Genomic DNA, 23,031 nt, shown 5'->3' on the forward strand with positions numbered 1-23,031 from the left:
TCATCAAGACGTGTCAGAAGACCAAAACAGCGTGTGCCTATATTGCACCAAACCTGAGTTCCACTAGGTACAGCCAGGGTTCAGCATCAGCTCTATCTTGGGTACTGCTCTCCCAAGTGTTCATCAAGACGTGTCGGAGGACCAAAACAGCGTGTGCCTATGTTGCACGAAACCTGAGTTCCACTAGGTACAGCCAGGGTTCAGCATCAGCTCCATCTTGGGTACTGCTCTCCTAATTGCTCATCAAGACGTGTCGAATAACCAAAACAGCGTGTGCCTATGTTGCACGAAACCTGATTTCCACTAGGTACAGCCAGGGTTCAGCATCAGCTCCATCTTGGGTACTGCTCTCCTAATTGCTCATCAAGACGTGTCGGAAGACCAAAACAGCGTGTGCCTATGTTGCACCAAACCTGCGTTCCACTAGGTACAGCCAGGGTTCAGCATCAGCTCCATCTTGGGTACTGCTCTCCTAATTGCTCATCAAGACGTGTCGAATAACCAAAACAGCGTGTGCCTATGTTGCACGAAACCTGATTTCCACTAGGTACAGCCAGGGTTCAGCATCAGCTCCATGTTGGGTACTGCTCTCCTAATTGCTCATCAAGACGTGTCGAATAACCAAAACAGCGTGTGCCTATGTTGCACGAAACCTGATTTCCACTAGGTACAGCCAGGGTTCAGCATCAGCTCCATCTTGGGTACTGCTCTCCTAATTGCTTATCAAGACGTGTCGGAAGACCAAAACAGCGTGTGCCTATGTTGCACCAAACCTGCGTTCCATTAGGTACAGCCAGGGTTCAGCATCAGCTCTATCTTGGGTACTGCTCTCCCAAGTGCTCATCAAGACGTGTCGGAAGACCAAAACAGCGTGTGCCTATGTTGCACGAAACCTGATTTCCACTAGGTACAGCCAGGGTTCAGCATCAGCTCCATCTTGGGTACTGCTCTCCTAATTGCTCATCAAGACAGACCAAAACAGCGTTTGCCTATGTTGCACTAAACCTGCGTTCCACTAGGTACAGCCAGGGTTCAGCATCAGCTTAGCTCTATGTATACTAAAACCTTCTCCAGAATGTAACAAACACTTTTCTAAAAACCGCATCAAAATCGGTTCAGCCAAATGCGAGATAATCCCGAACAAACATACATACATATACGTACAAACATACGGGTCAAACTGAGAACCTCCTTTTTTTTTAAGGCGTAATAAACAAGTACTTACAACCCAAGGATTAAAGTTTCTGGTCGCAGTTTACACGCACACAGTACAGCCAAACACGCAAACAAATATAACTTTTTACACGGCGAGCGACGCACACAATGATAAATAACTTCGTCGTCGTCGATGCAACGTGCGGAGCCGATCAACAAACGTCCTGCCTCTACCAGCTCCCGCGCGGGACTGAGGCCGCGAGCGCGTGTCACCGATGTTATGCCAGAAAAAGGGGAAGTTTTTAAAAAATCGTCAGAAAATAAAAGTTGCAATTTAAATAAAATGAAGTACAGCAACAGTTTAAGTAAACATTGCAGATTATTTGAGTATGCAATCTACGTCGAAAATAAGTAGATTTTCGGAGAAATTGTCACTTGTTTTGAGGTCATTTCTGGAGAAAATTGAATTCGTTTAACTTTCATTTCCTCGAACTCTAAGTCATATAACAACAATGTAATCTGATAAACCTAGAGTACAGAATATGTGTTATACAAATTTACCATTTTTAGCAGTCCAAACTTTACGAAATTTACAAATAAGAGCATCAAAGTCAGTGCTTTACACGCGTTTACCTAAACGTTGTAGCATCTCATACCTGGGTCCTAACTCCCAGTTCTTACTCCCACGGGCTGATGCTCTGGATTCTCCAATCGGCTATAATTCCTTAACGCTTTTGCGTTCTCTTTCTGTCTGATTCTCGTCTTCCAAATTACTCCCTGAAACTTTTGATTTAAAATGTTTTACTTTCTGGCTATCATTTCTAAATTCTCCCTAAACTCCTTCTACCCTAATACGGCCCTGACCCGTCCGGTTACTTACCTTGCTGTTTTTCTAATCATTTCATGTTTTTATAATGATTTCAAAGCTAATCGACCTAAAATTCACTATAAATTTTCCATTGACATATTTGTTTCTTTGTTTTGACATTATCCGTCAAACTAATAATTTACTCAAAATTCTTTAGCATGAAGTTTAGGTCGTATAGTTTTCAAGTAGTTTGTTCTAAATTTTATCTAAAAATTGTTACTGGTGAACAAATATTTTCAAATATTTTCAAAATTAATAATAAGGTAAACAATAATTCTAGAAAATGTTATTGCTAGCTATATAAGCGGCCCAGCGGACATCTGAATTCAGTTTGCTTCTAGTTCCTAACAAAGGAACGTCAGTTGTAAGGGTCCGTGCGGGGCCAAGCCAGGCCCCGCACCATCAAGAAACCCTCGATCGCGCTCCTTAAAAGGTTACCTGTGTTCCTGACGAAGTCTGGCGCTCTCTGCACGCACCCAAGTCCGGTGGTGCTTTGCGGTTGCTCTAGCGGAGCGCCTCGTCTCCTAGGCGCGCGCTATCGGCGCGCCTCGCCTCAACAGGCGCGTGCTGTCACCGCGCCTCGCCCGCTATCGGCGCGTCTCGCCTCAACAGGCGCGTGTTGTCACTGCGCCTCGCCTCTTTGAAGAGCGTGCTTATCAGCGCGCCTTACCCAGCGCGCCTTACCGTGCGCGCGCTATCAGCGCGCCTTACCCAGCGAGCCTTACCGTGCGCGTGCTACCAGCGCGCCTTACTGTGCGCGTGCTGCCAGCACGCCTCACCTTTGCGCGTGCTATCTGCGCGCCTTACCTTTGCGCGTGCTATCTGCGTGCCTTACTCTTGCGCGTGCTATCTGCGCGCCTTACTGTGCGCGTGCTACCAGCGCGCCTCACCTTGCGCGTGCTATCTGCGCGCCTTACCTTTGCGCGTGCTATCTGCGCGCCTTACTGTGCGCGTGCTACCAGCGCGCCTCACCTTGCGCGTGCTATCAGCGCGCCTATCCGTGTGCGTGCTCCTGCCTTGCGCGTGCTATTAGCGCGACTATAAACTTTATTTTATTCTTTTTGTAATTTAAACCATCTGTAGCGTGTCATATTTAGACAATTAGCCGATAAATAAAGAACCTACCCCTGTTATATCTATCTTTTCCTTTCTACCTCCTCACTCCCAGCTCCGTTACTCACTCCTCCAATATACGTGGAGGAGGGAGTAACGTGACAGTTTTGGCGCCCAACTTTTAAATTTACCGGCTTTCTTAACCCTCTAAATTCTAAATTATAGACAGAATCCGTGTCTTTAAATCTTAAATAACTTTTCGGCCTTTTTCTGTTTAATTTTCTATTTCCTTAGTCAATATGGCACGTTTTTTTTTAGATTATCTTATTATAGCAATCAGACTAGATAGCTACTTTTTTTATCACTTTTATTTCTAATGATGTATTTTTTATAGGTCTTTAACTTTATAATAATTGTACTTCTTTTACTCTTCAGCTCAGCCCGTCCTCGTCCTCCCCTTTTTTCTTCTTCAAGCTCGTTTTCATTCTTCATTAACTGTCATTTTCCATTTCTTTCATTTTGTGTGATTGTATTCATCTGTAAATATTTCTTCATTCTCGGGTGGCTTAATAAGCCAGGTGCCCTTCTTTTTCTTTTCTTCACCCTGCAGAGCGGTAGTCCAACTCTGAAGAAAAAAATAAGCCTTATGGTCAAACACTACTTTTTTTTACTCTACTGTGGTAGGTCTACCCCTACCACAACCTAAGTAGGCTCTACCCCTACTCTCTATTCTCGTCGGCTCTAAACCGACGAGAACTTGTACATAAACTTATCTTCGCGGAGCGGCTGACTACTCCCTTAAAATAAGCCTTAGGTCGTTCATTATTATCTTATTATATTTTCCAGTGGAGCGGCTGACTACTCCCTTCTATAAAGAAGCCTTAGGTCATAGCGAGGACTTCTTAGGAGTGTGCGTCATAGAGCGTGAACCACATCCCCTTCCTTTGCCAGAGACTTATGAATGCGTGATTATGACAGGCGATGTATGAGTGCAGGGAAGTTCCTCGATCTATTCATCTTCTTCTCCATTATATCACTCATCCTCTCGTTCCATTTATTCATCCCCATTAACGAGCTTGCTCTTTCTTTCTTCTGACTTACTGACTTACCTACCCACTTAATTACTTACCTACTTACTTACTTACTTACCTACTTACCTTACTTCCTTTACTTTCCCCTAAACTTAACTCTTCACAAAAAAAAACTTTTCCGTTTAAGATTACGACAAAGTTTTTTTTTTCCGTGGTTTTTGGGGTAATGTAGCATCTCATACCTGGGTCCTAACTCCCAGTTCTTACTCCCACGGGCTGATGCTCTGGATTCTCCAATCGGCTATAATTCCTTAACGCTTTTGCGTTCTCTTTCTGTCTGATTCTCGTCTTCCAAATTACTCCCTGAAACTTTTGATTTAAAATGTTTTACTTTCTGGCTATCATTTCTAAATTCTCCCTAAACTCCTTCTACCCTAATACGGCCCTGACCCGTCCGGTTACTTACCTTGCTGTTTTTCTAATCATTTCATGTTTTTATAATGATTTCAAAGCTAATCGACCTAAAATTCACTATAAATTTTCCATTGACATATTTGTTTCTTTGTTTTGACATTATCCGTCAAACTAATAATTTACTCAAAATTCTTTAGCATGAAGTTTAGGTCGTATAGTTTTCAAGTAGTTTGTTCTAAATTTTATCTAAAAATTGTTACTGGTGAACAAATATTTTCAAATATTTTCAAAATTAATAATAAGGTAAACAATAATTCTAGAAAATGTTATTGCTAGCTATATAAGCGGCCCAGCGGACATCTGAATTCAGTTTGCTTCTAGTTCCTAACAAAGGAACGTCAGTTGTAAGGGTCCGTGCGGGGCCAAGCCAGGCCCCGCACCATCAAGAAACCCTCGATCGCGCTCCTTAAAAGGTTACCTGTGTTCCTGACGAAGTCTGGCGCTCTCTGCACGCACCCAAGTCCGGTGGTGCTTTGCGGTTGCTCTAGCGGAGCGCCTCGTCTCCTAGGCGCGCGCTATCGGCGCGCCTCGCCTCAACAGGCGCGTGCTGTCACCGCGCCTCGCCCGCTATCGGCGCGTCTCGCCTCAACAGGCGCGTGTTGTCACTGCGCCTCGCCTCTTTGAAGAGCGTGCTTATCAGCGCGCCTTACCCAGCGCGCCTTACCGTGCGCGCGCTATCAGCGCGCCTTACCCAGCGAGCCTTACCGTGCGCGTGCTACCAGCGCGCCTTACTGTGCGCGTGCTGCCAGCACGCCTCACCTTTGCGCGTGCTATCTGCGCGCCTTACCTTTGCGCGTGCTATCTGCGTGCCTTACTCTTGCGCGTGCTATCTGCGCGCCTTACTGTGCGCGTGCTACCAGCGCGCCTCACCTTGCGCGTGCTATCTGCGCGCCTTACCTTTGCGCGTGCTATCTGCGCGCCTTACTGTGCGCGTGCTACCAGCGCGCCTCACCTTGCGCGTGCTATCAGCGCGCCTATCCGTGTGCGTGCTCCTGCCTTGCGCGTGCTATTAGCGCGACTATAAACTTTATTTTATTCTTTTTGTAATTTAAACCATCTGTAGCGTGTCATATTTAGACAATTAGCCGATAAATAAAGAACCTACCCCTGTTATATCTATCTTTTCCTTTCTACCTCCTCACTCCCAGCTCCGTTACTCACTCCTCCAATATACGTGGAGGAGGGAGTAACGTGACAACGTCCATCAGAAAAAAATTCATTACTAATTTAGTAAGCCTTTTTTCAAAAAAATGATCTGATAAACCTAGAGATAAGAAGTCGTGCTAATAGAAACCAGTACTTGTTATTTCAATTAGGTAACAAAAGGTGTACAATTTCACAGAAGAAATCTATCAACTTTACATTTTTGCGACTAAAATCGTAACCGGGCTCTTAAATCAAATACCTTGTTTAATTATAAACAAGCCTACAGCGAAAACCGAAATTCGCAAATTGCGGGGATCTTTCTCTTTTACTCCAATGAAGGCGTAATTAGAGTGACAAAGAAAGATACCCCCGCAATTTGCGAACTTCTATTTTCGTGTGTGTTTAAATCGGCTGAACTAAAACTCCACAAAAAAAAAAACAGCAACATTATCATATAAAATCCACGATAGACAACCGTTCGCTAGTTGTAGAAATAAAAAGCGACATCTACCGGGAAATTGAGTTAACTGTTTCAACTAGGCGTTTTATACAATATTCCAATTGATTTCACAGGAAGCTCAGTATAAGTAACTAACTTAATGTAGGGAGAATCATATTCATAATCATTTATTTGCACATAAAAAGGGTTTTACATAGTTATTATAAGTTGTTTGTTAAATATTGTTTTATAATATTTATTTATTTTATTTATATTTAAAAAACTGCCTGCTCTAAGTGACCTAGCTGCTCACCCGTAGCCCAGAGACCAATTAACGGACATTTTGCTAACGATCCATAAAGTAAACGTTTATTTGTTTCCACCAACGCAATAATTTTATAGCCACAACAGCCTTAAACCCATTCTGGTTCGAAGGACCAATATCCAACCTTGTTAACTTATTGGACGACAAAGGCGCTACAAAATTAGTGCCTGCACTAAATTTTGAGATTAGGTTGCTTGAGCGGATCCAAAGATTTCTTAGAGAGAGACTTGTCGAAATGCCAACGCCTTAAAAAGATGAGGATAATATTGACAATGACATAAGACGACAATGATAATACTTTGGGTGCCAATATTCTAATTAAGTACCTACCTAGTACTATATTAATATAGTATTTTATTCTCTGTACTGCAACTACTTGAATACATAGATAAAATAAAACCGCAAATAGGTAACTAATATTTTACTTTCCGGAAGGGCTCCCGAGTTGGAGATTGTGGAGAATTTATATTAATTGTTAGTGATCGTAAACCACTATTTATAAGGCTTATAGCCAGTGTTGGCCGAACGTTAATTGCAATTAACCATTAACAAGTACAAATTGAACCGTAAACCGTAACGGACGGTTACAGTTTACGGTTTTGTACTGGTTAATAGTTAAGCATTAACGTTTCCACTGCTTATAACAACTTTAGCAGAAAATTTAATTGTAATTAAAAAGGTATCTTTAGAATGAATAAACTGACCTTTGACGGAGTGTTTCAAATGATTTCATCGCGAAATGTTTTCTTTGGTAAACATTAATGTAAACAAACTTTTTTCGCAGATACGAAACGTACAAAGCGACATTAAAAAAGATTCCAGCCACGCGTTTGTCGCGGCTGACGGAAGCTCTCGCCAACTACGACCCCGTGCTTAACGAGTACTTCTTCGACCGGCATCCCGGCGTGTTCGCGCAGGTCCTCAACTACTACAGGCAAGTGTTGAGAATGTTGAGTCATACTGGCGCTGCTGACGGAGGCGCTGGCCAACTACGATCCCGTACTCAACGAGTACTTCTACAGGCACCCCGGCGTGTTCGCGCAGGTCCTCAACTACTACAGGCAAGTGTTGAGACTGTTGTTATACTGTCGCGACTGACGGAGGCGCTCGCAAACTACTACCCCGTGCTCAACGAGTACTTCTTCGACCGGCATCCCGGCGTGTTCGCGCAGGTCCTCAACTACTACAGGCAAGTGTTGAGAATGTTGAGTCATACTGGCGCTGCTGACGGAGGCGCTCGCAAACTACTACCCCGTGCTCAACGAGTACTTCTTCGACCGGCATCCCGGCGTGTTCGCGCAGGTCCTCAACTACTACAGGCAAGTGTTAAGACTGTTGTTATACTGTCGCGACTGACGGAGGCGCTGGCCAACTACGATCCCGTGCTCAACGAGTACTTCTTCGACCGGCATCCCGGCGTGTTCGCGCAGGTCCTCAACTACTACAGGCAAGTGTTGAGAATGTTGAGTCATACTGGCGCTGCTGACGGAGGCGCTGGCCAACTACGATCCCGTACTCAACGAGTACTTCTACAGGCACCCCGGCGTGTTCGCGCAGGTCCTCAACTACTACAGGCAAGTGTTGAGACTGTTGTTATACTGTCGCGACTGACGGAGGCGCTCGCAAACTACTACCCCGTGCTCAACGAGTACTTCTTCGACCGGCATCCCGGCGTGTTCGCGCAGGTCCTCAACTACTACAGGCAAGTGTTAAGACTGTTGTTATACTGTCGCGACTGACGGAGGCGCTGGCCAACTACGATCCCGTGCTCAACGAGTACTTCGACCTGCATGCCGGCGTGTTCGCGCAGGTTCTCAACTACTACAGGCAAGTGTTGAGACTGTTGAGTCATACTGTCGTCGATGACGGAGGCGCTGGCCAACTACGACCCCGTGCTCAACGAGTACTTCTACAGGCACCCCGGCGTGTTCGCGCAGGTCCTCAACTACAACAGGCAAGTGTTGAGACTGTTGAATCAAACTATCGCTGCTGACGGAGGCGCTGGCCAACTACGATCCCGTGCTCAACGAGTACTTCGACCTGCATGCCAGCGTGTTCGCGCAGGTCCTCAACTACTACAGGCAAGTGTTGAGACTGTTGTTATACTGTCGCGACTGACGGAGGCGCTCGCAAACTACTACCCCGTGCTCAACGAGTACTTCTTCGACCGGCATTCCGGCGTGTTCGCGCAGGTTCTCAACTACTACAGGCAAGTGTTGAGACTGTTGAGTCATACTGTCGTCGATGACGGAGGCGCTGGCCAACTACGACCCCGTGCTCAACGAGTACTTCTACAGGCACCCCGGCGTGTTCGCGCAGGTCCTCAACTACAACAGGCAAGTGTTGAGACTGTTGAATCAAACTATCGCTGCTGACGGAGGCGCTGGCCAACTACGATCCCGTGCTCAACGAGTACTTCGACCTGCATGCCAGCGTGTTCGCGCAGGTCCTCAACTACTACAGGCAAGTGTTGAGACTGTTGTTATACTGTCGCGACTGACGGAGGCGCTCGCAAACTACTACCCCGTGCTCAACGAGTACTTCTTCGACCGGCATCCCGGCGTGTTCGCGCAGGTCCTCAACTACTACAGGCAAGTGTTAAGACTGTTGTTATACTGTCGCGACTGACGGAGGCGCTGGCCAACTACGATCCCGTGCTCAACGAGTACTTCTTCGACCGGCATCCCGGCGTGTTCGCGCAGGTCCTCAACTACTACAGGCAAGTGTTGAGAATGTTGAGTCATACTGGCGCTGCTGACGGAGGCGCTGGCCAACTACGATCCCGTACTCAACGAGTACTTCTACAGGCACCCCGGCGTGTTCGCGCAGGTCCTCAACTACTACAGGCAAGTGTTGAGACTGTTGTTATACTGTCGCAACTGACGGAGGCGCTCGCAAACTACTACCCCGTGCTCAACGAGTACTTCTTCGACCGGCATCCCGGCGTGTTCGCGCAGGTCCTCAACTACTACAGGCAAGTGTTAAGACTGTTGTTATACTGTCGCGACTGACGGAGGCGCTGGCCAACTACGATCCCGTGCTCAACGAGTACTTCGACCTGCATGCCGGCGTGTTCGCGCAGGTTCTCAACTACTACAGGCAAGTGTTGAGACTGTTGAGTCATACTGTCGTCGATGACGGAGGCGCTGGCCAACTACGACCCCGTGCTCAACGAGTACTTCTACAGGCACCCCGGCGTGTTCGCGCAGGTCCTCAACTACAACAGGCAAGTGTTGAGACTGTTGAATCAAACTATCGCTGCTGAAGGAGGCGCTGGCCAACTACGATCCCGTGCTCAACGAGTACTTCGACCTGCATGCCAGCGTGTTCGCGCAGGTCCTCAACTACTACAGGCAAGTGTTGAGACTGTTGTTATACTGTCGCGACTGACGGAGGCGCTCGCAAACTACTACCCCGTGCTCAACGAGTACTTCTTCGACCGGCATTCCGGCGTGTTCGCGCAGGTCCTCAACTACTACAGGCAAGTGTTGAGATTGTTGTTATACTGTCGCGACTGACGGAGGCGCTCGCAAACTAGTACCCCGTGCTCAACGAGTACTTCTTCGACCGGCATTCCGGCGTGTTCGCGTAGGTCCTCAACTACTACAGGCAAGTGGGGAGACTGTTGAGTCATACTGGCGCTGCTCGCGGTGGCGCTTGGCAACTACGATTCCGTACTGAACGAGTACTTCTTCGACCGGCATCCCGGCGTCTTCGCGCAGGTCCTCACCTACTACAGGCAAGCATTGAACAGCTTTTTAAGGGATCAGTCCCAGACTCATTGAAAAAAAAAAATCGAGGGACAGCTTCTTCTTGAATTCTGATACAGCTCTGAACATATATGTACCTGTTCGTAAATATAGAAACGGTAGCAAAGTAAGGAAGTCGAGCTAATCCGTGTTTCCAAACTAAAGTTGGAGGCAAAAGTTTTCTTTCAATAGATCATTAGTGAGGCGGACACATGTTACAACTAATTTACGGGGAAGGTAAACGGATTAATCTTATATTTTAGAGAAATGGCATTGCTGATGATACTGTGCCAGTAATGTGACAATAGACTTGGAAAATGGCTTGGATAGATAGATGCTGAAGCGTGATTGATAAGTGGCACCATTTTAAAAACTGCCCTTTATACACGGCTTTCTGCTTTGCACCAATTCATTTTATGTAACATATTATGTGCGAATTGTATTAGTAATTAATATTAGTACTTATCTCTTCGCTGTTTTAAAACACACATTCGACATTCGGAAGATTGCGGGTCACTTCTGGATGAGATTGGCTCGGGACCGAGATAAGTGGCGTAGGTACTAGAAGACAGGCCTATGTCCAGCAGTGGGCGATAGAAGGCTGATGATGATGTAGTAGTAGTAATAAATCACTTTATTGTACAAAAAAAATTGTTGTTTTAAAACAATGCGTAGAAATCGGATGTATGCTTATGAGATAATTTCATTTCTGGGTTGGAAGATCAGGTGTCAGTTGTTTACGTAATATTTAGTGTTTGCGCCGATTCTTAGGTATAGGTTGGCTGTCCTAGGGTTACCTCAAATGATACCAGTAGACCTCAGATCATACACAGAAGGAGTCAAAGCAAATTCGTCTTAAAAAGTAATTATCTACTCCAGTACATAAACTCCCTCTTCCGAGACGTAAGTTGTTTCTCATAAATAAAATGGATGAATTCGTGAATTTCGTGAAAATTAAAAAACCAAACATTGTACCTGGAATGTCCACGTGCCCTTTAATTCCCTGCTTGGCGGTAAATTTATCTAGAAAATATGACTAGAAGATGAAGGTAACAATACATGCAAATGAAAAAGCATAATATTTCATTTATTCATGAACCATCAAGACTCTGAATAGCCCTCAACGAAATGATAAAGAATTCATGATTGCCTAGCTCAGTTTTTTCTACTCCTGAAAACAGATTGAAATTTGGTTCCAACGGGCCTAAAATGCATGTATAAAAATAAACGCATAATTAATCAATGCAAGATTTTTTAATAAATAACGAAAAATTAATTACAAATACAACAAATACAAATACAAAATATCTTTATTCAGTAGGAAAAATACATATATTAGCTTACATTTTTGTATACAACTATATAGCTTAGAATAAATTTAAAAGTGGAAAAATTACTGCCTTGGGAGAGACTTGAACTCACGGCCTCTGGAGTTCAAGTCTCACCCAAGGCAGTAATTTTTCCACTTTTAAATTTGTTCTAAGCTTAATAGCATTGATCGCAGACGTTTCTGCTTGTTAAAAATTAATTTACAACTATATAGTTTAGCGACTATAGTTTAGTATAGGTTAAAAAAATAGTTATGTTTATGACAAATACAATAAAAATAAAAATAATAAAAGCCTTTAATTGGTCGCAAATATGAAATCGCATAAAATAATAATATCAGACATATGTAATATTTTAAAAGGGGCACTAGCATTTTATTGAGTCGATGACATGAGAAAAAACTGTTCTAGATCCCAATACGTGGTGCGCCGGGTGCGAACCAGCCCCAGCCCCATCCTGCGCTCTATTGCGAACAGGTTTGACTATCCATACTTGAGGCACTGCTGTCAGATGCATGTTTCTTGCAGCCCATATTTTGTTTAACTTACTAATTATGTACTAACATTAGGGATAGGTCAGAATTAATATTGTGTACTAACAAATTTTATGAGTCATGTTACTTCAAATAAATAAAATTTATTATTTTTGACCATAAATGACAAGTAATCCATTTAAAACAACATTTCATAAAATACGAGTTTTAATTTCATTCGCGTCTGAAAAAAAAAAACTAAAAATTTAAGAATAGCACAAGAGATCTATCTTCTAAGACTTTTTTGCAAAAAGGTGATGAAGAAAAAAGTTACATTCGCCAAACATGTGACTCAGACGACACCCAATCACTCCCATTTGTCCCCCCACCCGATCTGTATTGTTGCGATCCGTCAATCTGTCAATTGTAGCAAATGAAGACGGGGAAAAATCGCCAGATGGGACTTTTCTAGTAATCTGATTCTGAGGCGTCTGGTATTGACATAGGGAAATGGAGAATTTCACTCAAAAACGAATCTTTGCTATAAAATATAACATTGGAACTATTCAAATGATATTAAGCTTTTAAAATTATTAAGTTAATATTCTTTTTTCGGAATGTAAATAAACGTCGGTACAGAAACCGAGATTTTCTATTGTTTTGTCTTGTGCAGTGCCTTTTGTTTAATTGAGTGCTCATTTCTTTGGAGGATTTAATGTTAAATAAGCTTTTGAAGTCAGTTTACTAAGCTAAAAAATATGAGGAAATTTTAATTGTAGCTGTAAATTTGTACGAGTGATTTTTGTAAATGTCACGCTTATGGTTGAGCATCAACGCGTATCATAATTATAATTAACGTAGGTTTTTGTATTAAATAATATACTCAAACACACCCACCTTTTCAGTAGAAAAAGGCGCGAAATTTAAATTTTCTATGGCAAGTCAACTTCGCTCCTACATTTTTAGGGTTCCGTACAAAGGGTAAAAACGGGACCCTATTCTAAGACTGCACTGTCCGTCTGTCTGTCACCAGGCTGTATCTCATGAACCGTGATAGCTAGACAGTTGAAATTTTCACAGGTGATGTATTTCTGTTGCCGCTATAACAACAAATACTAAAAACAGAATAAAATGAATAGACATCTTTTAGGTAAGCATGATCCATCCTAGACTGCATCGGCACTTACAATCAGGTGAGATTGCGGTCAAGTGCTTGCCTTATTGTAATAAAAAAAAAAAAATGCGCGAGTCCGACTCGCACTTGGCCGGTTTTTTACTATTTGAGGAGCATATAATTGTAAATTATGGAGATACCATGATTCCGTGTTCTGTTCGTAAATTATCATCGGATTTGTTTGTATCCTGTCCAATTACAGACTTTTTCATAATTCTCAAATACTTAAAAAAAAATTAAGAGCTCCAATAAAATTACGGAAGGTATATCCTTTAAAAAAATTAAATCCTTTTATCCTTTCATTTTATTTTATTTTATTTAAAAGGCACACTAAACAGACAACATTCAACATAGTTACAAAGAGTACATGAGTGGTAGGTATTGCATAAGAATGCCATCCAAGCAAGCATGCACAGCAAGAAAGAAATATAAGGAGCAAAAACTATCCTAAAACTATAAAAAAGTATCCTAAAACTACTCAAAATTATACTAAATTACAAATTACAACATTTCGCAAATACTTAATAATTACATGTCAAATTGCGGACTATTATTGAGAAGTGTGATGATGGCCGAGAACCCTAAGAACCTGCCTCCTAAATACTGCCTGCCGTGAGTCGAAAATGTCAATATCTTTGTGTTTAAATACCAATTCATTATACTGGCGACACATTCTGACGATTGGATTGTAAAAAGAGGTATTATTTCTGTATGCGATGGAGCGCAGTATAATAGGTGTTCGCAGAACTGATAGAATCAGAAACACGGAACTGCGCTCCAGAACTCGAGTTGTAGATGTAGGTGTCCAGACCGCAAAGCTTAAGTGGGACTGGGCTGGGCATGTCTGCCGCATGCACCCTGAAAGGTGGGCCAAAATGGTAACCGAGTGGGACCCACCGAACACCATAGATGGTGCTGGCCGGGGTGCAGGCAGGCCAAGGAGATGGCGGGACGACTTGGACGCATTTTATCCGGATTGGCGGGACACTACAAACGAAAGGGTCGAGTGGAGGAAACGTGGGGAGGCCTTTTGCCCAGCAGTGGGACACTAAATTAGGCTAGTAAAAAAAAATCTTTTAATAAAATTATGGTAGGTGGTCCTTTTTTGGTTTAAATGTACACGCGTTGTCGATAAGGTTGTTTTCAAATTGAAGCTTTAAGGAAATAGCACCGTATTGACAACGGATAATAAGTACCATTTTGATTGAAAACGGCACGTATAAACAATTTTAAAGGGGCCAACTGACTATCAGTCTGCCGGACGATATCGGTCTGTCAGTTAGAACAAAAATTTGACAGTTCTGAACAACCGACAGGCCGATATCGTCCGGCGGACTGATAGTCAGTGGACCCCTTAAGTTTAATCACAGGTATCGCCAGGGGGTGATAGCTCTAAACCTGTCCAACAGGCCCAATAGAAAAAACAACCCTCGTCAAAGGTAACTAACAGCAAACAAGAGATAATATACAAATGTATGTAAACGTATACCTATTGTTAGATTTTCGTGTTGTTATGGGATCAACCGAATAGCGAAAAACAATGGGTTTTCACATTTATGCCGATTAGATGTCGATTGATTTTATCAATGGGATAGCCAAATTTTTATTCGCGGTAAATAATACATTGTTAACCAAGGGATGAAAGGCACTCATCTCTGCCGAGGTATTTTGGCGCTCGAACGCAGTGAGAGCGCCAATAGTCCGAGGCAGAAATGATGCCTTTCACCCGAGTTAAACACTCTACTTTTCATTTCGAATACAAGGAAAGTAAAATGCATGTGTTTTTTTGAAAAACATGACTAAGTATACATTTTTATAGTATTTCTTGAAGGTACTTTCAATTAACAATTCGCGCAGTATCAGTTAAAGAATAGTAGAGAACTCTTCAGTGGGTTGGAAGGTCAGATGGCAGGCTTTCGTAAAAACTAGTGCCTACGCCAATTCTCGGTATTACTTGCCAAGCGGACCCCAGGCTTCCATGAGCCGTGGCAAAAAGCCGGGATAACGCTAAGAAGACTAGAAGTCATAAGCGTATTATCAACTGACAAAAACAACTGAAATACATAGCTTACATTTCATATCTAGAGTAGTTAACTAGATAATACTATCGAGTGTGTATCGAGTAATCACAGTCCGCGCGGCCAGTTTCAGCCAAGTCGATTTGGCTCAGAACCCACATTGGGCAACTATTGATTTATTATCTGTGCCGGCTTTCCGCAACTTGTGACAGTTCGGTCACCGCAGCGGGTGAGCAGTTCGTGCCGAGTTTCGGGGTATATAACAATAGAAAGTTGTAAAAAATAGTTGACTGAAGGTAGAGACTACAGACGGTTACGTCGCTAAACAGCGATATACATGCATCACGCACGTCATTTTTTAAATTTGCATTATGCATATGCAGTTATCCCAAATATCCCAATGCAACTTGCATTGCGATAAGTATATAAGTTTCGAAAACGGGGTAATTTTGAAAATTACATCTACTAAACTAGAAACCCTTTCTACTGTAGCAACAGTAAACAAGATGCCTTAGTAACGCAGCGTACTACGTAGGCGAAAAACACGTAAACGCGAAGCGAAGCGATGCGGGCGAGGTGAATCAATCCTTTGATACCTATAGAAGTGTCCTACGTGGGCGATCTCGTTGCGAACGCGAACGCCGTGGGCCCGACGCGCCGCTTCGCTTCGCATTCGCATGTTGTTCGCTTACGTAAGACGCAGCGTAAGCCTGGCAAAAGTATGAATAGCTTCTAGTAGAGCAGAATATTAACTATTTTCAAAATTATCCCGCTTACGAAGTTATCCCAATACATCTTAAACTTTGTTTAATTTGATCATGAATCATGAGGTTTTTCAGAAGTGTCCCAGATTTCTAATTATCCATTCCGTTACCATTTTTCATACATGACGATAGGATTTTAGGATAGGAGATTTTTGGACCCGGGTATGTCCTTAAACTACGTCCGGACCTGGGGGTATGTCCTTAAACTATGTCCAAAAGAGAGGTATGGGCACTGTGAATGACCTTTCGCTTTGTGTGGTAGGGCACAGGACAGCAGCGGATGGCATTCCAGATCTAGAGCAGAGCCCAACTGGGGAAGTACCTCCACCTTACAGAAAACCGCAGCCAAATAACACTAGACCCTACTCATAGTGTTGTGTTCCTGCCGGTGAGTAAGGTTGCCAGAGCTCAACGAGGGAGAGGAGTGTTAGGGTCGGCAACGCGCATGTAACTCCTTTTTAGTTGCAGGCGTACATAGGCTACGGAGACTGCTTAACATCTGGCGGGCCGTATGCTTATTTGTCACCGACGTAGTATAAAAAAAAATGTAATGTACTAACCGAATGGACGAATCGAGAAAGGTATGAAAAAGTTTGGATTACTTTTTCCTATTAGGATCGAAATGCTCGTGTTTTAAGTAAAATTATTCAACATAAAAATATCAAAATTAAAAAACCGGCCAAGTGCGAGTTGGACTCGCGCACCGAGGGTTCCGTACTTTTTAGTATTTGTTGTTATAGCGGCAACAGAAATACGAGTACATCATGTGTGAAAATTTCAACTCATGAACCGGTGATAGCTAGCACCGGTTCATGAGATACAGCCTGGTGACAGACAGGCAGACGGACAGACGGACAGACGGACAGCGGAGTCTTAGTAATAGGGTCCCGTTTTTACCCTTTGGGTACGGAACCCTAAAAAAGCGATATGTACAATTTTAAAGTCGCGACCAAAGCCCACAAATCCATAAGCTAAAGTAAATAAAAGCCGAAAGCCATTAAGCTGCAGCCTTAACGATCCTATATCCGATTCATGGCGATTCAATATTAAACGAGGACATAAATCGCATCAAATTCACGTTGCTAGCAATCCTTTCGTATATGGTATCATCATCACCATCATCATCATCATCATCATGTCAGCTGATAGACGTCCACTGCTGGACATAGGCCTCCCCCAAGGCTCGCCACTCCGACCGATCCTGTGCCGCTCGCATCCACCGAATTCCCGCGACCTTCACCAGGTCGTCGCTCCATCTTGTTGGAGGCCTACCGGCAGTTCGTCTTCCGGTACGCGGTCCGGTATATGGTATACGGTTGTGAAAATTCTCCACATCCTAAGATGCAAACGGGAAAGACACATCCTTGGAAGACAAATTTTGATACAAAAACGCTTCTGTAAAATTACTAAAATGGCACAGAGAGTTAGGCCTCACAGATAGCACGAGTTGCGTTTTCGAGCGCGACTCCACAAGTCCACGCATCCTCGAGTCTGAAATCGAGGTTTACTCTAAGGTACCGTTCGGTTTCAGTGTAAGGCCTCAGGATGCTCGAGTTGGGCGTGCAGCGGAGCGGAGAACGTATGCGAGCGGCCTCCGTCCACGCTGCTCAAACCCCTTGGACGCTCGACGCTACGCTGCACGCCCCGCCGAACGCTCCGCTTCGAGCGTCCACTCAGGCCTTACACTCAGACTTCACCAGCATTACTGCAGGAGTATTTGTAGCGCGACATTTCTGCCGACTGCATTGCTGCCACATTAAAATCGATATTGCTGATCGGATCTATGACATTTGCGGCCGCAATGCAGTCGGCAGTAATGTCGCGCTGCAGTACTGTTTATAGTTTCTGTCATATTCAAATCCTTGACTTACAAGTTGTCGACAGTCCGCGTCACTTTCAAATAAACAACAAATCACAATGGACCCGAAAAGTTATCGTTTACATTGTCAAATCGAATTTATAAAGGAAATCACACTTTATCGTGATCGAGCATGTTGACTGACGGTTTATAAAAACTTTCCTGGTAAGTAGTTCTCTCCATTTAAATAATGCAATCTTTGACCACGAACGCTGTAAAGGGTTCGAAACGTCGGGATGTATTATAAATTCAATATACGCGATATAATCCGTTTTCATAGTTTTATTTCATCTTTAACTAGTGTTCATTAAAATTAGTTTTAAGTAATTATTGAAAACTAGTTTTCACCAAGGGACTTTGGAAAAACTAGTTTTAATGAAAAATAGGGTAGACTGCGGACAATTGAAACACTTTATGTTGAACCGCCTGTAACTATTTTATTTTTATATAGTTAGAAGAGTATGTGCCTGTATTATTAAATGATATTTATTTAGCTTTTAAATAAAATGTGTTTGAAAAGCCTATCGCCCATGGTTACGTAATGATAGTTAATTATAGAAAATGTGGAAGTGTGGTTCAATTGACGCCATAGGTGTGTTAATTGAAACACTAAATTAAAGGGTCGGCAACGCGCATGTAATATCTCTGGTGTTGCAGGCGTCCTTAGGCTACGGTGATTGCTTACCACCAGGCCCGCCTATTGCTATATATGCTTGTTTGCCACCGAGGTGGTAAAAAAACTATCTGGGGACGTTTGATACACCTAAATATATTCGGCAAAATTAAAGGTATTTTGTTATTTCTAATCTTTTAAAGAAAACTATAACAGTATTTAATGAGATCAACTAAAGTTCGCAAAGAAATTACAAACATTGAACATTGAACGTAAAATGTAGCCCGTTCGTCCGCCCGTGTGTATAGTATAGACCACAATATGTTTTGTATTTAGGAAAGCGTGTTCTCTTAGACCTCACTGCATTTTACTATCACCACATAATCGAAATTAAACTATCGTGAGACATATTTCAAAATAAATCAGTACGGTTTCACACACTATGCTGGGCAGTGCACGGAGTACAACCGCCGCGGACACTCGTGCCTGATGAAGGATTCCCGACGAATCCGAAACATGTCGCCAGAAGCGATTAAAACAATAGTAAGTGAAACCGTACTGATCTAAATATTTATCACTACATAGTAAAAAACAAAGTAGTTTCCTGCTGTCTGTCTGTCCCTATGTATGCTTAGATCTTTGAAACTACGCAACGTATTTTGATGCGGTTTTTTTTAGTAGATAGAGTGATTCAAGAGGAAGGTTTATATGTATAATACATCGGGGTCCCTTTGTTTGACATAATTATTGAAAGTCATAATGTAATGATTGTCATATTATCTTTAGCAAAGATAGATATAACTTCGTAATAGATGGATACAGTCTAAGGAAAAAACGTGCCTCGAAAATCAAGAAAATTTTATTCTCGTTCAGAGGGCGCTACTAGTTTTGGCCTACAGTCGTATAGATGGCGTTGATGGTTTCGTTTGTTATTTAACAATTTTAACGCATATCAGTGAAAGAAAATGGGTCAAAATCATAAAAATAATTAATGCAAATAAAAAAAATCATTTATCTATATTTAAATACATTCTATCGTATTTTTATAAATCTTTATTTTTAGTTTTAAAGTGTGTCGACAGATGGCAGTGAATTTACTGGGGTTACAAAATTTACTATGACAGTACCGCTCTAGTATAAGTTACTCTATGTCATTAGTCATAATTCTGAAACCGTTAACTTTTCAGGATTTTCCTCGGGTTATCCTATAGATAGGTTAGGTTTGTTTTATGGCAATCCTGAAAAGTTAACCGTTTCTGAGAAAAACCAAATTATGACTAATGATAATATGACAATCATTACATTATGACTTTAAATAATTAGCTCCATGCATGAATTTATTTTTATTTTTGGATTCATAATTTATATCGTTGGAACACCGGAAATGATAAAAATACTTTTGTAAACCTTAACATTATTTTATTAAAAAATATTTAAAATGTTGAAAATTTTTGAGCGGTTGAAACGCTCATAATTTTTGACGCGAATTCGACAGAGCGTGATGACGCCACACGTTGGGCGGCCCAACTGACGTTTGCTACTAATGACACTAATCTGTCGAACGCGTGACGTCACGTGGCGTTTCGAGCGTTTCGCTCACTAGCTTTTCGCGGGCAAATTTTTGTACTTTTTATTTATAATTTTAAGTACTTAAATGGTAATTTAAAAACGGAAATGCATTTGTAACATGATATAACGGTAACAAACATCCGAATAAAACATATTTCGTTCAAATATAAACTTCATGCATGGGGCTAATTATGACTAATGATAATATGACAATCATTACATTATGAAATAAAACTATGAAAACGGATTATATCGCGTATATTGAATTCGCGTATTTTTAGGAGGGAATTAAATCTTCTCGGGTCCGTGGTGTAGGGTTGGAGCCGGCATAGTTTTTTATCGCGTATATATATATATCTTTACTTGAAAAATAATTATAGTGTATAACTAGCCTTATGAACCGATTTTGCATGTACAACCAGCCTTAAAGTTTGTAGTCTATGATTGTTCATTATTGTAGTATGTGGGTATTTTTGCATTTTGTAATTTTTCCTCAGTCACCCGTTGACCACGAACGCTGTAAAGAGTTCGAAACGTCGGGATGTATTATAAATTCAATATACGCGATATAATCCGTTTTCATAGTTTTATTTCATGAGTAACTATCGCGGTAACCGAAGACAATATTAATCATTACATTATTTTTTTAATTTTTTTATTGATAATGGGAAACAAACACTTAACAATTATGACTTTCAATAATTATGTCAAACAATAGAGACCCATAATACATCAGCATTGCACCCGTGCGAAGCCATCAGCCCCTATCTATAGCATCATCCGATTAGTTCTTAACGTATTTTCAACACATAATTTTTCACCTCAGCAGCTCGAACAAGCCTACTTTCGTCACTCCCTGGAGTGAGGAAAGTTCGACTTTCCTCACTCCAGGGAGTGAAACAATGTAGCTTTTTAATTTAGTGAAGGCCATGAACTTCATACTTTTATTACCTTTTTTTTTTGGTACGGTACGGTCCGGTCCGGTCCGGTCCGGTCTCGTCTCGTCTCGTATCGTATCGTATCTTATCGTATCGTACATATTATAATACTTTTTTTTCTGTTTATTCTGTGTAATTAGAAATACATATTAACCTTATATAATAGGGTCGTTAGTTTATATAATAAATGGTACGTAACGCTACACAAAGGAAAAGTTAATCGCCAGGGATTAAGTTGGACAAGTTGGAGAGGTCGGAGTTTAGTCGTTGTTATTACTGTCATACAGACTTGTGAGACGAGCGCACAATCTAGCCTAGACACAATTCGCTTTCTTAGGGTTCCGTACCCAAAGGGTAAAAACGGGACCCTATTACTAAGACTCCGCTGTCCGTCTGTCTGTCTGTCACCAGGCTGTATCTCATGAACCGTGATAGCTAGAAAGTTGAAATTTTCACAGATGATGTATTTCTGTTGCCGCTATAACAACAAATATTAAAAAGTACGGAACCGTCGGTGCGCGAGTCCGACTCGCACTTGGCCGGATTTTTTTACGTGACGTGACGTACGCGTTTGTGTTTTTAAGTCTCATTTTGTATGGAATTTTGAACAGCGCGCCAAGCGGGACGTTTTGGAAACTCGAAATACAAACGTCACGTCACGCTGTCGAATGAAATTACCACTAGGGGTACTGTTTAGTTGAATAGAATATCAGAACGGTTTTTGTGTCTTTCCTGTACCCAAAGGTTAAACACGTTGGTGAAATAAATCCCCACAAATTTGACAGGTACTCCAAAAACTACCAGGCCAATTCGAACGTACGCTGATATCAGAATAACATCTAACATATGTCATTCAGCTATCGTACATTTCGCTCGTACTAGTCCTTATATTCATTAGCGCGGGCGAGACGCACGACAGCTAAATAATATGATTAAAATATCACTCAAGTCGAATGGCCTGTACGTCAAGACCGGTTTTGGGTTTTTAATAACTATTACTACTAACCTAACGTATAGAAGCGGCACAGAGAACCATTATTTTGCGGCATGAGTTGCTGCCGTTTTGTCATCAAACCTTAGAAGCGGAGCGTGAATCTCGCGACCTAAACGCGTAAGCGCCATAAATTTTACGGCGCGTACGACGTATTGGTCGTGTGATACAGGTTGTGATTGCGACAATTTCATTGTTTGGTATGTCGTCTCCATAGTAATAATAACAGTGGTTTTGGGTAATAAATGTAAAAACCAGAAATAAATTAGGCTCCAGTGTCCATCTTTCGGGTAGGTATAGTAGGTATAGGTAGTAGGAACATTTTCTCTGTTCGTGTATCCACTTATATAGAATAGAATAGAATAGTTTTTATTCGTAAACACACAGACAATAGACGTACATTAATGAACCTAGAAAAGAACCTAGTGAAAATAAAGTGTCACGAATGATCCATTTCTTACGTACGAAGATTGTCCAAGATCGCACTTGATTGATCGCCTCGCCTGCAACGCATAAGCAAAGAGAACAGATTGTCTGACATCAAAAAGTTAGGCCAAAACCCTTGGCCAAGTGAGAAGTTTAGGCAAGTGCTTAACAATATTATCTGTCCCCTGTTATGGAGTTTGGTATTGTGAACTATAATTTATATACTTGTAGTTTCTTGTGAGTTTAGAGTAGTCTCTTGAGCGTTGGTAAACTTATACTTAAAATCTACTGTATAGAGTAATCTACAGAAAGCACATACTATCACAGGGCGGACACGCTATACATCAAAAATCACTTGCGTTTCTACGTGTGAACGGCACGTCTGTACACGCGACATGCGTCATTGTGTGAGTAAGTTGCTTAAAAACAGTACTGAGCGGCCGGCAAACGGCCGTCAATCTGCTGTCGCGGGGCGAGGTAATTCGAATCGGGGCGGGGCGGTGCGCGGCCGTTCTGTATGATAATACTATTACTTATTCTGTGATGCTATGTTGTATTTTGATACTCTCAAGGAGCGTAGACCGCCAGACTCATAAACCTGACCGCGACGGCGACGTGACGGCTCGCTGGCTCGACGCC

The 23,031-nt window shown here is 42.2% G+C and overlaps 1 protein-coding gene across 1 annotated transcript in view; it reads left to right on the forward strand.

The window, feature by feature from the left end:
* LOC134746526 (potassium voltage-gated channel protein Shaw-like) overlaps positions 1-23,031 on the forward strand; it is a 224,299-nt gene that overhangs the window by 3,238 nt on the left and 198,030 nt on the right. Inside the window, exon 2 of the mRNA XM_063680938.1 lies at positions 7,276-7,425. Within this exon, the coding sequence (XP_063537008.1) occupies positions 7,276-7,425 (150 nt within the window). The remainder of the gene's footprint in view (positions 1-7,275; positions 7,426-23,031) is intronic.

Source organism: Cydia strobilella, chromosome 13 (assembly GCF_947568885.1).
Source record: "Cydia strobilella chromosome 13, ilCydStro3.1, whole genome shotgun sequence".
Classification (NCBI taxonomy): Eukaryota; Metazoa; Arthropoda; class Insecta; order Lepidoptera; family Tortricidae; genus Cydia; species Cydia strobilella.